Source organism: Prorops nasuta, unplaced genomic scaffold (genome assembly GCF_024137725.1).
Source record: "Prorops nasuta isolate Cenicafe-Biocafe unplaced genomic scaffold, Cenicafe_Pnas_1.2 PNAS00004, whole genome shotgun sequence".
NCBI lineage: Eukaryota > Metazoa > Arthropoda > Insecta > Hymenoptera > Bethylidae > Prorops > Prorops nasuta.
The window spans coordinates 728,314-743,009 of record NW_027116801.1 but is presented as its reverse complement, the minus strand read 5'-3'; the positions used below and the strand labels follow the sequence as shown (position 1 = coordinate 743,009).

Sequence of the window (14,696 nt, the reverse complement as noted above, 5' to 3'; positions counted from 1 at the left end):
GTCCCCTTCGAGAGATCAAACAATTTTTATTTGAAATACTTATTTATATTTTACACATTTTTCGAGATATTAACCTGAGGTGATTAAAATGACTCATTCTGTATATACAAGAGTATTTTAAAAAAATGTATCTCTATAACGTGTTGAAATACTCACATTTTTTACCACTTATACATATATTCCAACCCACAATAAGGTAAAAAATATGCCAAATCCAGAAAATATAGCTGCTACTAAAGATATAAGAAGTTCTTTAAATATGTTTCGTGTAAACTTCGTACTAGTTACTTCATAGACGAAAAACCATGCTGTGAAAAAGATTCCAATTCCTAGAAGAATTATCGACAGCAAAGGAGATGCTGTGGGATTTACTGGTGAGACATATCTCTTCATGGACTCGATTTCCAACTAAATTAAATAAAAAAAATATCTTAGTTACCATGTGCATTCAATTTATTGATAGTCATTTAATCTCTCTGCAATTATACAAGTCTATAAGTTTTTTATAATTTCATGCAATTGGAATGGCACTGAATGAATTTTATGTGATTTTTGTTACTGAATCTGAATCTGATATTCGTTTTTCCCTAGTACCACGTGCTATTCGGTTATTTAATATTTTTTGCGTTATGGACAAAAACTATAAATTCAATTATCAAATAAAAACAATTATATTAATCACAAGGATATTGTTTCCTCTAAGCCCTATTTCCTATTCAACTAATATGGTTACAGATCAACCTATCATTCGTTGAAAATAAGAAAATATATTAGATTCTAATAGTACCGCTCACATAATTAGTATAATATGACTCATCATTTTCTTTGTAAAAAAATTAAACAAGTTGGTAAGATAACGTGGCGTATGCTGTACGGAAAGCGACGACCAGGGTTTGAATGTTTATGGTGCAAACGGATTTTCCAACAGATAGTTTTCATTTTAGTAAGAATAAAAACATTTATTTAGGTAAAATAAATCACCCTTGGCTAATTTTTGACAAAGGTTCTACGTTTTTAATTTTGAATGTTACAAACTAGGAATATGCGAGCGTCGAAATTTGCAACAAGGAGTTCGGACCTACCGTTTTCTTTTAACTTGCAATGTCACAATTATTAGAAAAATATATATTCTATTTAAAAACGTGACCAATGACAATCTGTAATGCATATAGAAACGTTTATATTTCTACCACAATGTAAACAAATGCTTGGAATATGTAAGTGTGCGCTATAAAAATTCGTGAAGGATTCACTTTCCGTACAATGACCTTTTGTTGACATCCACTTGAATAGCATTTTGGAAGGAAACTATAATTCTTTAGCCGCAGGTGGCAACTTATACGTTTTTAATTAGTATATGTATTGAATAATATTTACAAAGCTATATTGATTTTTGTATTAAAGTACAGTAGCATGTGTAAACATTACAATTAAATAAACTATTTTTTATTTATTATATTATTTTATTAAAATATATACTATTCTATTGAATATAAGTATTCATACTAAATGAGTCGTTTACCTAATATATTACTAATGCCAATTGTATCTTTTGTTGATGAGAAGATCTCGCATAAAAAAATGAAATTATTAAATTTAGTAGTTTGTCCATTAAAAAACTATTAACCTTAATAATATTAAAAAGGATGTACCTTCTGGTTAATAAAATTACACCATATGCATAAAATTAAAATATAGAGCATATTGAACTCTTATAGCTTTATCATTATTGTTAGCTTTTCAAAGATGGGACAAATATATTTTATTATTGTTTTCAAAAAATTTTTGCTTTTTCCTATTCAATTTAAAATGAGAAATGTTTATCTCCCCTGAATTGGAAGATATTAAAGCTCAGATAATAATGGTACACAATGTGAGCAGGGAATACTAAAAAATTATACCATATAGAAAATGTAAATAAAAATTTAAATTGAGTCTAATCATCCTCTAATAAATCAAAAGTAATCATATTATTAAGGGCCATACCGATCAAGCAGTTAATCAAGCCAAATTAAGCTGACCACAGGTTAAATTGGTATAGTTATCGTCACGTAAACTATAGCATTTTAAATACGTGGTCAACTTAATTTGGCTTAATCACACTTCGTCGGGTTGGCAATAAATGAGCAGTTGTATTAAATAAATGAACTGAAAAATTAGAGCAACAACCCTGGCGTAAAAGATGTTTTGCGGCTTTTTTTATTTGCTGGCAAAACTCTACCGCATCCTTTTATATTATATTTTACGTAGAATATACAATTTCTAATTTAATAGTGTTTAGTAAATCTCACCCTTCATCACAAATGATTGCACAGAATTAATTAATATAAGTCATATATGTTTTAAATTGTAAATGATCATCTTTTTGCATTATTGTACACTATACAAACGCTTACCATTTTCTATGTATCGTCCAATATTTTTGAGCAATAACAATATATAAATGTAATTAATTTTGAATTGTTGCAAAACTTGCTAAACTCTTTTGTCATAAATACAAGACTGATACGTTCCTAGTACTTTAGAGATCGGATTTTGATCACAGAACAACTTAGCCGAAGTGATGCAACGAACGACGAGATAAATAAAAAACCCTAGACTGATTATCTCTTGATCAGACTAAAATACTGTACTATACAGTATATGTTACGTAAACTATATTGTTTAAAGTCGACTCGAGTTGAATTCGACGCAACTGACGCGACCAGCGACCCGCTTCAAGCAGGTTTGAGCAGGTTTTGAGTGACGTCAGTTGGTTAGAGTGTCACACGGCAGTAGGGGCATACAGAATAATTTTAAAAATAAAATATAGTCGTATCATTAGTTATTATACATCATAATTAATTTGGACGGTATTATGTTGCGCCCTTCGAGAAGCATTTTATTCCTTTTACAACGTATTAAGGATTGCAGATGGATTCATATGTCCAATCATCGATTAGCTGAAGTAATTGATTTTGAATGTAAGTTTTTTAATTCAAATGGATTTCTTATGCAGCATATAAAAATCTTATACTATTATAGCTCCTATTACTGATGAATACAAACAGGGTCCTATGGAAGGAAGAGCTTTGTATTTGGATGCACAAGCCACAACTCCAATGGTAAGCATTCACCTTTTTCTTTTCTTGCTTAACTTTATTTGATTTTTCACTATTATTTTGATTAATTCCTGAATTATTTTTTTTCTATACCAGGATCCTCGAGTACTGGATAAAATGTTGCCTTATTTTACTGCTTATCATGGAAATCCACATTCAAGAACACATATGTATGGCTGGGAGACTGAGACTGCAGTTGAGCATGCTCGTAAAGTATGCAGACAAATTATTAATGAATGGTAAAGAATACGATAATTATTCTTACATATATATATTTATATGTATATATTATGTGTAATACTTATAGCAAGTAGCAGAATTGATAGGTGCTGACAAAAAGGAAATTATATTTACTTCAGGAGCAACAGAATGTAATAATATTGCTATAAAAGGAGTAGCTAGGTTCTATAAAGAAAAGAAAAATCATATTGTCACAACTCAAACGGTATAGATATTTAGCATACATATTTATTGCTTTATGGTAACTGTTAAAAATAATGAAATAATAATCTTATAGGAGCACAAATGTGTATTAGATTCTTGCAGAGCCCTGGAGGCTGAAGGTTTTGAAATAACTTATTTACCTGTTAAACCTAATGGTTTGATAGATATTAATCAGCTAGAAGACTCTATTAAGCCAAATACATCATTAGTTTCAGTAATGACTGTGAATAATGAAATTGGTGTTAGACAGCCAATAGAAGAAATTGGTTCTATATGCAGGTAGATTTTTTTTTACACCGCGATATACAGATGCAGCATTTTATCTCTTAAAATTAATTTTTATACAGAAAGAAAAAAGTATTCTTTCATACGGATGCGGCGCAAGCGATTGGAAAAATTCCAATCGACGTTAATGCTATGAATATAGACCTTATGTCGATCAGTGGTCATAAAATATATGGACCAAAAGGTAAGAAAGTTTGAAATACATTTAATATTGAATCTTTGGATCAGGTATAAACAAATCTTTTTTAATATTGTAAATAGGTATCGGTGCTCTTTATGCAAGGCGAAGGCCTAGGGTGCGTGTTGAAGCACTTCAAAGCGGAGGCGGCCAAGAACGAGGAATGAGAAGCGGTACTGTTCCTGCTCCTTTAGCAGTCGGCCTCGGTGCTGCTTGTGATCTTGCTAAAATCGAAATGGACGTATGTGCATATACTATTTGTCGAACAATTAACCATCATCTAACAACTGTTAACAGTTTTGATACTAAATATTCTTCTTTCAGTATGATCATAAATATATTAAGAACCTTTCACACCGACTTATTCAGAAGATAACGTCGCACTTATCGCATGTTATCCGTAATGGGGATCCGATTTCTTGGTATCCTGGCTGTGTGAATCTTTCATTTGCATATGTCGAGGGTGAATCCTTATTAATGGCTTTGAAGGATGTAGCCTTAAGTAGTGGTTCTGCTTGTACCAGTGCAAGTTTAGAGCCTAGTTATGTATTGAGAGCAATTGGTGCGTCGGAAGATTTGGCACATTCTAGTATCAGGTATAGATCGTTCAAGCTTGTAATTAATTAGTTTCATTTATTCTCAAAACAATTTGTAATTTTTTCATTTTCTTCAAGATTTGGAATTGGTCGATTCACGACAATTGATGAGATTGACTATACTGCAAGGAAAACCATCCACCATGTTAAAAGATTACGGGAGATGAGGTATTATTTATTGACTGTTACTAATTAAACATCTCTTCATAGGCTTGTTTTTGAGGAATTAATATTGATAATGATTATGTTAATTTTGTTACAGCCCCCTTTGGGAAATGGTGGAAGACGGAATTGATTTAAAAACAATTAAATGGACACAGCATTAATACTGGAAGATAATTAATTTTTATCCATTGCATAAATAAAATACATGTTATAAGATTAATTTCAAATTATATTACAGTTATTCTGTTAGTTTAATAGTTTGAATATACGAGGAAATATTAAATTAATAATACACAGGCTTTCTCTCTTGATAAAAGAATGTTCCTGCTGTTAAAAGTATTCTATAAAAAAGTAGTCGCATTCAACACAACAATTATCATAAAAGTGTGGAGATTAACACAAACATGATGGATCCGTAGTATCGTCAATATATGAAATTTTAAATCGATCTTTATCCAGCTCTTGGAGTTCCATCCTGGATCGATTTGCTTCTACTAATCGTTGCGCTATATCTTCAAACATTTCGCTTATGCCTTCTCCAGTTTTACACGACGTTTTGTACGTTGCAGAAATTAGATTGTGGCATTGTTCGCTAGAGCATTCAAAACATTTTGGTATGAGCCTAGTGAACGATAAAAATGGTTTTGAAAATGTCTACATACCAAAATTGCTCCATTTCAGAATCTGTAATCTGCGGAGATGTAGTTTCTAAGTCAAATTTGTTCCCACATAGAAAAATTTTTGCATTTTCAGCATATGTAACTATATCAAGCAAATGTTGAGACAGAAGGTGAAATGAAGTGGAATTATCTAAGGCAAAAACCAAAATTGCAGCCTCTGCAAATTTATAGTAACTGGAAGTTACAGATGCGACCCTTTCCATACCACCAGTATCCCATAACTGTAACTACAAGTGCGAGAAGAAGAAACTGTTAGGCCACAGTCGGATGTTAAATGTGTAAAGATTAAATTATCAAATGCTAATACTATTGTTAGCAATCATTTCTTACATGCAGATATTTCAATAGCTCATGTACATAAATCTCCATCTCTTTATCCTGCTAAATGTTTATCCTTGCTAATAATATGTACTAATCTGTACGAGTAGTACCCATTTATCTTCTCCCATACAATAGTGATAAAAGCATGCAGATAACAATCTTACTACGCTTGAGATATGCAAATAAGTGAAAAATAATAAAAGAGATAAAGCCTAGATGATTATATTTACAAAAAATAACACTTTGGTGCTTTGAATAAAAATTCGATCTCGCTTCTATATCAACTATTTTGGATTGTTTGCTATTATTATTGCGGCATTGTTTAGTTACTTACACGTATCCGTCTGTCATCGACTAGATATTCTTTATCGATGTTATCAAGACCGAGAGTTGATTTTCGATCGCTGCTAGTTACAAATGTATTATTTGCAAATCGTCTAAAAATAGATGTTTTTCCTACGCCATATTCCCCGCAAAGGATTACTTTCTGTTCTGTTACTTTGACAGTGGCCATTTCTTGTAATTTGTCGAGAAAGACTAGTGTTGCCGGCTGCGCTACAGGAATGCCGTTGTCACAAATTTAACCGTATTTTATTCCATTTTGTCCTCATCATTTTCCAGGCAACAAAAATTAAATTTAATTTATTTATTATGGATGATTTTAAAACTTGAGAATATCCAGCGATCCAACAATTAATGGCTAACAATCGATCAGTTGTTACCTGTTTTAAAAGCAAGGAGAATGAAAAAGTTAATGACAGTGTTAGTTAGAATTACTGATATACAAATAATAATGAGAAACAAAAGCCAAGAGCGAACACATAAGGGTGAGCCGGGTGAGCCCCACCAAAACCTTTAAAGGTATAATTCTGTCATGTAGGATTGCCAATTTTCGAAAATATATATGCTAAATGGGCTAATTCGCAACAAATTGGCCAATTAGCAGGCGTATTTTCGAAAATTGGCAATCCTACGTAGTAAACTTTTACCTTTAATAGGATTGTGGTGTAACTTACCCATTCAATCCTACCTCGGTTGGTATCGGAATTCTGAATGTGTAAGTACCAAATATATCAATGTGTATAAACAGTAAACATACGAATATTACACAAGAGTATATGCGCTTGCGCTCTGAGATTAAATAAAGTGAAAGGTAAAGTTTTAAGGTTATACCGGGTAAACTGGAAAGATTAACTGTGGTCTAATTAATTAAAATAATTTGAAAGAAAGAATAAGGAATAACAAAATTTTATGTACATTTATTGTCTACTAAGTACAGATTAATTAACTCCTTTTGCCTTGATAGTTCATATCCCATATCTTTCGCGAAGCCCTACATATGTAAAGTAACGTCCGTAACGTCTTCTTGCGTCTCCCTCCCCTAATGAGAACTAAGAAATATTAAACTAAAATCCCTTCACACAAATTCACAAGTTCTTCCACATTTATCTTCGTTCACGGTGACACTGGTTGTGGACTGTGGTAGGTAGGTAGTGGTGACTGGTGGTGACTACTTGGTGACGTGACACAGAAAGGCAGAACTGGGCAGAACAGCTGGGGGCTGGGGCTTGGGGGCTGGGGATCAAATAAACATATGTATGTATGTATACATACAATGCATACAATGTACAAATGTATATATTTTTTGATATATATTACATTCTGATTTAAGATGGCGACTTGTTTACCCTCTGACGTATTTCCGCCGGCTGTATACTCCGTCCAGTCTACATTCCTACATAAAAATCCACTTACTATACAGCGCAGTATTATACAAGATGGCGGACTTGGCAACTTTAATTGAGAAAGAAAATCTGCTGCACGAGTTGGAGAAAGCTGAGCTTGAAGTAAGGTTTATTAAAGCTCTTACACATTAATGTTGTGATCTGATGAGAATTTTATTTCCCTATCTATAATAATTTCTAAGCATTATGTTGTTTACCTCCTAGGAGCCATAGTGGGGGGAAACATTGTCATCAGATCGCAATCCCCGGTTAGAAGTTATAAATTTATAAATTAAATGTCATTTGTGTATTTTTGTTAATTAAGGCACCGGGTGGAGTAGCTTCGGCACAAACGTACGCACAGCTATTGGCCGTTTATCTCTACGAGAATGATTTGTATGTATGACTTAAAAATTGATGTAGTTACTGAATGTTTTTAACACTTTGAAGTTCATAGGTGTAATGCCAAATATTTATGGAAGCGAATTCCATCCAATGTGAAAGCCGCTAATGCAGAATTGGGACAAATTTGGATAGTTGGGAAGCGTATGTGGCAACGGGACTGGTCGGCAGTGCACATTGCCTTGGACGGAAAATGGAGTAGCGACGTAGGTTACATAATGGCAGAAATAAGAGGTGATTTATTTATGTATTATTTATTTGAATCTGAGTGAAAAAAACGTACCAATAACTGTATACAATGATTTGTGCATTTGTTTAGAGAAAGTACGTGAGCGCGCAATGAACCTGATAGCGGAGGCTTATTCGTCGCTGGAACTGTCGGTATTGGCCTCAATGACGGGGTTGTCGATCGACGGGGCACGCCAGGCAGCAGCTAGTTGGAATTGGCGTATAGATGGCACAACGGTGCAAACTCGTAAAATGGACATGTTGCAACATTATTCCAATCTGGCGCCGGAGTCTGCATTATTAACCGAGGACCAACTGGAGAAGCTTACTCAAATTGTCTCCTTCCTTGAGAATTGAAGGTTAATTTTGGGTTGAATTTCTATTTTACGGTGGTTTACACAACTTCCACGCCATATCGTCGACTAATCGACTTGTGTAAGGCAGAGAGGAAGCTTGGATCAACGAAAGCACGTGTATGCGTTGTATTATTCGCAGCCGGCTCGGCTCGGTTTGGCGCCCACACACCATAGATACCTCATGCTGCTACCCACGCCATAGCGCGTTTTACTAATCTGCTTTATCTGCTCTGTTCTCCCAGTTGATTGCGTCTATTGGAAGAACACCAGCAAAAAACTATATTTTCAACTGTATGCTTGTACACGAAACGCCGACAAGTGATCATTGCTGCTCGACATACAAGTTTAACACCTGTGTCAGGAACTATAATGTAACACGATACGAAGTAATTGTTCAAGATGGATCTTATTTTCCTTTCGTGTCCACTCCTTGAAATCCTCTTATAAAACTTATCGGTTGGGCGCAGCCCTTTCTATCAGTTGTATATAAGATCTAAAGTACAAATTTGCTGGCTCTTTTATCTTTATTAAAGAATCGATCCGAAGTATAGGACGTTGGGCAGAGCAATCATCGGTTGAGAGGACTCAAGCTTTATAAATGAAAGCGAGGGATTTTGGACTGACAATATATCGGTACGGTTTCCTATGCAAGATCGCGATTCAATTGCGCAACGTGGCTATGCTGAAAGAAATAGTTTCGGCCGGTCAGCAGATAAATGCATCGAGTGTGCTACGTTGCTCACGCATATATCTTTCCTCGTGTCCTTTTCGACTATATTGTAGATGTAGAAAGCGGTTGTACCGGTATCGAGATAATCTTACGCGACTGAAAATTTTTTTACGCTTTGGTTGGTGGTCAGTTTAAATTGTAGATAGCTAAATCGATCGGGGGGTGGTTATTTAGTTGAATGGTTGAGAGAGTTAGAGTTGACGTGGATAGTAGCAGCTTGCAACATCTTAGCTTATAGAAGGGTCGAGAGGGAGAGAGGGAAAGAGAGAGAGAGAGAGAGAGAGAGAGAGATGTTCAGCTGTTACCAGTTACCAGTTACCTTTGTGACCTCCCCTCGTAAGAGTTTACGCGCGCTGATGACTCGTGTCTTTTAACTTGTTTCCCGGAGCTAGGGGCCGGGGCTCTGCTATAGGGGAGTCGGGTCGGGAGGCCTCGCGTTGCAGCAGGCTGACCTTTGCGCATCGCAGAATCCGCAGAACGCTTTGATGCGACTCTACTAGCTGTATTGCTTTCGAAACTATGTATATATAAGAGGCTCTCATCGCACCGACGTTTACGAATAGGCTAATTAAAGCAAACTCTTGATTTCACTGCATGGAGCTTTCAAGGTATGTCTGCGGTTGATCGTAGCAGCAGGCTCGGAATTATGATCGGTGCTCGCGCGTGCTGTAACGATCGTTTAGGGGGATTCGCGGAGGAGCGCGAGCTTGCAATCGGTGTGGTAAAGTGTACGGCACATACTTTTGGTATTTCGTAAGAAGCGGCAAGGTGCGCAAAGCTGTGGGAAAGGGAGACCGGCGTTCGGACGGCTCAAGAGAGATGGGATGCAGGAAAAGTATGCATGATATATACACACATATATATGTATAGCTCGCGACGAATAGTCTATTCGCGATCTACGATGATGGTGGGGGAGGGAGAAGGGAAGGGAAGGGGAGGAGTAGAGCGTGCGCGGCATTGAAGAAAGTGAAAGAGAAGGCAGGCGCAGGCGGCAGGCGGAGGAACATGGAGGAATATGGGATCACGTAAGGTTAGGGTTCGCGATGCTGCGCCCACGTATCCATTGTCTACGGAACTGCCTATGTAGTATATACATGGAACAGACTTTCGAGCGCTACGAGGGAGAAAGGAGCCAAGACGATCTACGACGATCCGCGTGGCCTATAGGTTAGAGAGAAACGATGCTCCGATATTCCATTTGGCCTTTTTTCAGCATAGTTTCGTTGAAAATGCACCACGCGAGTTTCTCCACTCGTACAAAGCGCATCTTTCGATAAAACTTTGAGGAGGCAGCTTCTTTGGGCGCGTTAACGCAGTAATCGATGTTGTCCCACTTATCTCTCGAATAGCGTGGGATAGGCCCTTGGCAGACGATAATTACGAGTGGCGTTACGGGTCGACCGACCTACGGTCGTATGTACCGGCACGATATCGCATTTCGCTATGCGACTTGCTACGCGCCGACACTAGCGAGAGCATTATTAGGGGAAACGGTCCGGAATTAGAGGGATTTGCACTTCCTGGTCAGAGTACCTACCTATGCAAGGCTAGAGGTGTTGGGTTATGATAATCGAGCTCGCGCGCGAGGCACTCCCTATCTAGCTGCTAGCCCAGGCCCAGGTCGTCGCCACGGAATACGGAGTATGGAATAGAGACAGAGAGACAGACACGTACGGGAACGAACCGAACGACCCTCTCTTGGCGAAGCAAAGTGAAAGGCGACGTGGCGCGGCTGACGGCGGCGGTCTAGGCGAGTTCCTAGCAAGCAGGCACGCTAATTCGTGCTGTCTCGCGCGCTCTCCGTAGCTATGCAGCTTACGCCGCCAGCCGCACCGCGCGCTGGGGTCAAAGGTTGTCTCACCCACTGCTCTCTCACCCTCCCCACCACTGCACCGCCTACCAACCTTCCTCCCCTCTCCGCTACAACGGTACCGAGTTGCTGCTGCTGCCGCGACTTGCCGCTGCTTCAGGATTTGCTCCCACTCGCCCGATGGATTTAAAAGTTGCTATTCGGCGGCGGAGAAAAAAAAGCTCGTCCCCTTTGCATTTCTCGCTCATTGCAGCCCGGAGCGATCGCGTCCTCTCTCTTTGCTCGATCGGTCGGTCGTTCGGTCGGTGGGGTGAAGGGGCGCGCAGGAGGGGGAGCTCGCGCAGGTGACAGGTGAAACGACCTATACGCGGCGGGACGCCGAGGTCGCTTCTCTCGCGATCGGGCGCCGCATTCGCTATCGCTGCTCTCCTGCAACGCGAGAGAGCAGCAGCGCTGAGCGCAGCGCGGGCAGAGAGACGAGAGATCCTTAATTCCCGTGGTCGCCGTAGAGAGCGGTACTAGTGGTGGTGGGTATGCAGCGTCCAGCCAATAGGGAGACTGGGGTGAGAGTACCGAGAGTGGGAGTGGGAGCAGGCAGGAGGGCACGAACCAGAACCGACCGGCCGACCGATCGCGGATACTCGCGCCACGATGGGAATATATCCGCCAGCCTCCGATTCTCCAGTTCCACTTAAATCCGTTGCGCAAACATTCTTATTTATCCCATCTTCTTTCCTATTGTTTCTTTCTTAGCCGAAGGAAGGTAGCGCAGCGGCACCGCGGCACACGGAGCAGGTCTTTTCCGCGTTTACGATTTCTATTCGTTCAACTGTATCTCTCGTATCTCGTTTAATAGCATCGGCACGAGTGTAGAGCCGTATAGAGAGAATCGACCGTAGAGACTTTGTGGGGTTATGCGGCGCGGGTCATCCAGAGGTCGCCAATCTCTCTCTCCGTCGCACGCACAGTCTCCCACTCGTGTTTGTGCCCCACTAGTCTTCTCTCTCTCTCTCTCTCTCTCTCTCTCTCTTCCCGACTCTCGCCCCTTTCTCCAAGTTACTCGTTAACGAGCAATGCTCCTTATCTTTAACGCGTTTCTTTCCTCTATACCTGATATCCCAATTGCGCAATGAAACTCGCACAATAATTCCGCATCCTTTAATATATAAAACCCATTATAGATTTATTACTTTCTATTGTTCGACGTTTCTTTCAATCGAGTTCGTTTCGTCCAAGGATACACAGATAGCGCTCTGCCCCTCTCCCCCCTACGTTCAACGTACTGTGGGATGATCGAGGGACGCTCTCTCATTAGCATAGCAACGCGGAAACACAGGCGAGCAGGATGCATGTAAGCTCCGAGAGAGACTCGTGTGTTGTGCCAGCAGGAGGAGAGGATTACCTCTGCTCTTGCAACGTTGTAACAACGTTTGTTCTCTTTCTTGACACACATTTCTTCGTAGCGGGTGAGTGGGAAGGGGGAGGAGGAGGAGGAGAAATAGCGATGGAAAATAAGAAAGAGTCCGTTAAGAGGAATTTCGATCGAAAGGCGAGAAAGATGGAGAGTATAGGTGTATATTTTGAAGAACGGATTCGATCGTCCTCCGCGGAGCTGAACAACAACCGTTCGCTTTCCCTTTCACACGAGCCGCTAATCGCCCATCGCGCGCGCGGCGCGACTCGACTCGACTCGACTTTGTCTAACGGAGACGGCTACTCTTCTCCTCTCTTCTCGATTCTTCCTCTTACTTTCGTACAATGTGTCAAATTAAATCGTCGACCTTTCAGCTATAGTGCAGTACAGAAATTTGGCGGAGAAAATACAGAGTGAAGTTAACCACGAGATGTCCACCACATGCTAGTCGCCACAGTGTATGGTATACATATGCACCAAATCGGTAAAACCACCTAAAACAAAGAAGTGCGTCTTGTTTGGAGAAAGAATTATCGGGGGTTGTGACGCCAGGATTGCTTCTCACCTTTTGGACACATCAAATAAATCAAGTATAGGGGTTAACGAAGAGACGCGAAAAAGTATATGTATATATGGTGAATAAACGAAGCGTCCATTATAGTTCCTCGCTTTACACACAAACACAAATGACTTATCCTTGCGTGATATTCAATAAAGTATATACCGTGCTTGCTCCAAATCATGTAAAATACTTTATAATAAATTACGAGTGGCAACTATATAGTTGGCTCGTCAAAGGGGTAGCTTTTGCGTTTTTTTACAGCCCTTCTATTCCTACGCCAAGAGCAATTTCCACGTGCCGAAGGAGTTAGCTCGAGCTATGATTAATTATACGCAGCGGCTTATTTTTCAATTGATTGCCGATAATAATAGGCTGCTCGCATGCGAGGCAACCAACGCGCTGCTCATCCGTAAAGGTCCATTTCCACGCGTTCGTCGAACCATCGTGTATCGGGTTCGACGTTATTTTCAACGCCCCTTTCTTCTGAAAAGAATGAAAACTCTGCTGAGGAGAAAAGTTGAGAGAAGGCGGAATGATGTAAGCGTGGATGGTAAAAACTGTGCGTTGAGAAGATGAGGAAAAAAAAAAGAAACACAGGTGGAAAAGAGGTGCGATAAGAAATAAACCGGTTATCCCGTGCGGTATCTTCTAGAAATTTTCAAGATGAGCGAATCGGCTCCGATGTCTCAATTGCCGAATAATTGATCCGGAGGAACGGCCAAGTGTTCGTAAGGTGTATTTATATTATTCGATTTATCGCTGCTTTACCAAATATTAATAGCTGTTGCGATCGACGCTTTTATACAGTTTATTTGTATATATATCTATATATATGGAAATAGGATACATATATTTTCTTCCTCTTTCTTTTCTACTTCCTCTTCTGCTTTTTTTCTCCATATTTTGAGACTACACCATCTCGCCACTTTCTAAACGATTCAGCGGGCCTTCGAAATTGCCTTGACGACCGGTCCCCCGTCCCGATATCGACGGGCAGCAAGATTCTTCGGCATCGAATAGCTAAATGAGCAGCCGGTGGTGTATAAAAATGTATTATTTGGCCCTGAAGACGCGATCCCAAGAGACTACCGGAAATCCCGTTTCAAATATTCCCAAATTTATTCGCGAGACGCGAAAGTGGCGTCAGCTGATAATTTTAAACTCGGAGGGAGCAGGAGGAGCAGCAGGGCGAGCCTAGATTTTTTTAGACAGCCCTCTCGTACCTCCACCCTACCCGTCCCACGCTTAATCTTCATTCATTATAGCGATAAACTTTATTATTAATAAAAACAAATAGGGGGAAAAAGTAAAGTTTCATTGGCAAAGTAAACGTATTGATCTCATAATTTATTATTAACCTCGTCCGACGCGTGTACTGCGCAATTCAATCGTCCAACAGATTTGAAGCTGTTGATTTGGTGCAACGGTGCTACGCCATCACAGATTCATGACGTCATCGATCGCACCACCTAATCGCTACGAGTCCGAAAAACGTGGATTCGCCGTGCCATAGGGAAGGTGAGTGAGTGTGCTGCTTTAAAGGAATCCGCCAAGGGAAGGAATTCATAAGGGTAGAAAATAAAAACATCACTCTAATATAATTATAACGCTGCATACGATGTCTGTCGACACGAGAAGTACAGATTTATAGGTTATGTCACGAAGAGCATTCCAATTGAAGACCAACTTTTATTTCTCTT

At 39.4% G+C, this 14,696-nt stretch overlaps 3 protein-coding genes across 7 annotated transcripts; 2 read left to right on the top strand and 1 right to left on the bottom strand.

Annotated features, from left to right (window-relative positions):
- The first annotated feature begins 2,746 nt into the window (after positions 1-2,746).
- Nfs1 (Nfs1 cysteine desulfurase) lies at positions 2,747-5,006 on the top strand. 2 transcript variants are annotated; one of them, XM_066725729.1, is made up of 10 exons: positions 2,747-2,963; positions 3,025-3,104; positions 3,198-3,314; positions 3,409-3,546; positions 3,619-3,824; positions 3,893-4,014; positions 4,092-4,249; positions 4,333-4,604; positions 4,683-4,772; positions 4,867-5,006. In XM_066725729.1, the coding sequence occupies exons 1-10, from the start codon at positions 2,858-2,860 to the stop codon at positions 4,928-4,930; spliced, it is 1,353 nt and encodes a 450-aa protein (XP_066581826.1). In that variant the 5' UTR covers positions 2,747-2,857; the 3' UTR covers positions 4,931-5,006. The 2 variants fall into 2 exon arrangements, with proteins under 2 accessions (XP_066581826.1, XP_066581827.1); XM_066725730.1 differs by having other exon boundaries at positions 2,840-2,947.
- RabX6 (RAS oncogene family member RabX6) lies at positions 4,931-7,506 on the bottom strand. Of its 4 annotated transcripts, none has more exons than XM_066725732.1 (6): positions 7,430-7,506; positions 7,028-7,345; positions 6,787-6,951; positions 6,105-6,492; positions 5,432-5,676; positions 4,931-5,361 (listed from the first exon to the last, which is right to left on the bottom strand). In XM_066725732.1, the coding sequence occupies exons 4-6, from the start codon at positions 6,282-6,284 to the stop codon at positions 5,163-5,165; spliced, it is 624 nt and encodes a 207-aa protein (XP_066581829.1). In that variant the 5' UTR covers positions 6,285-6,492; positions 6,787-6,951; positions 7,028-7,345; positions 7,430-7,506; the 3' UTR covers positions 4,931-5,162. The 4 variants fall into 4 exon arrangements, with proteins under 4 accessions (XP_066581829.1, XP_066581831.1, XP_066581828.1 ...); XM_066725734.1 differs by having other exon boundaries at positions 6,801-6,951; XM_066725731.1 differs by lacking the exon at positions 6,787-6,951.
- CSN8 (COP9 signalosome subunit 8) lies at positions 7,347-8,878 on the top strand. The gene is made up of 5 exons (XM_066725735.1): positions 7,347-7,366; positions 7,443-7,617; positions 7,820-7,890; positions 7,952-8,130; positions 8,216-8,878. Exons 2-5 carry the CDS (start codon positions 7,549-7,551, stop codon positions 8,479-8,481), a joined length of 585 nt encoding a protein of 194 aa, XP_066581832.1. The 5' UTR covers positions 7,347-7,366; positions 7,443-7,548; the 3' UTR covers positions 8,482-8,878.
- The last annotated feature ends 5,818 nt before the right edge of the window (positions 8,879-14,696 follow it).

Coding starts and splice junctions, on each gene's coding strand:
- Nfs1 (XM_066725729.1), top strand. CDS start 2,858: ATGTTGCGCCCTTCGAGAAGCATTTTATTCCTTTTACAACGTATTAAG. Junction 3,315..3,408: donor CAGTTGAGCATGCTCGTAAA/GTATGCAGACAA, acceptor TAATACTTATAG/CAAGTAGCAGAATTGATAGG. Junction 4,605..4,682: donor TTGGCACATTCTAGTATCAG/GTATAGATCGTT, acceptor ATTTTCTTCAAG/ATTTGGAATTGGTCGATTCA.
- RabX6 (XM_066725732.1), bottom strand. CDS start 6,284: ATGGCCACTGTCAAAGTAACAGAACAGAAAGTAATCCTTTGCGGGGAA. Junction 5,677..6,104: donor TCGATGACAGACGGATACGT/GTAAGTAACTAA, acceptor TCGCACTTGTAG/TTACAGTTATGGGATACTGG. Junction 5,362..5,431: donor TCTGAAATGGAGCAATTTTG/GTATGTAGACAT, acceptor TGAATGCTCTAG/CGAACAATGCCACAATCTAA.
- CSN8 (XM_066725735.1), top strand. CDS start 7,549: ATGGCGGACTTGGCAACTTTAATTGAGAAAGAAAATCTGCTGCACGAG. Junction 7,618..7,819: donor TGGAGAAAGCTGAGCTTGAA/GTAAGGTTTATT, acceptor TTGTTAATTAAG/GCACCGGGTGGAGTAGCTTC. Junction 7,891..7,951: donor TATCTCTACGAGAATGATTT/GTATGTATGACT, acceptor TGAAGTTCATAG/GTGTAATGCCAAATATTTAT.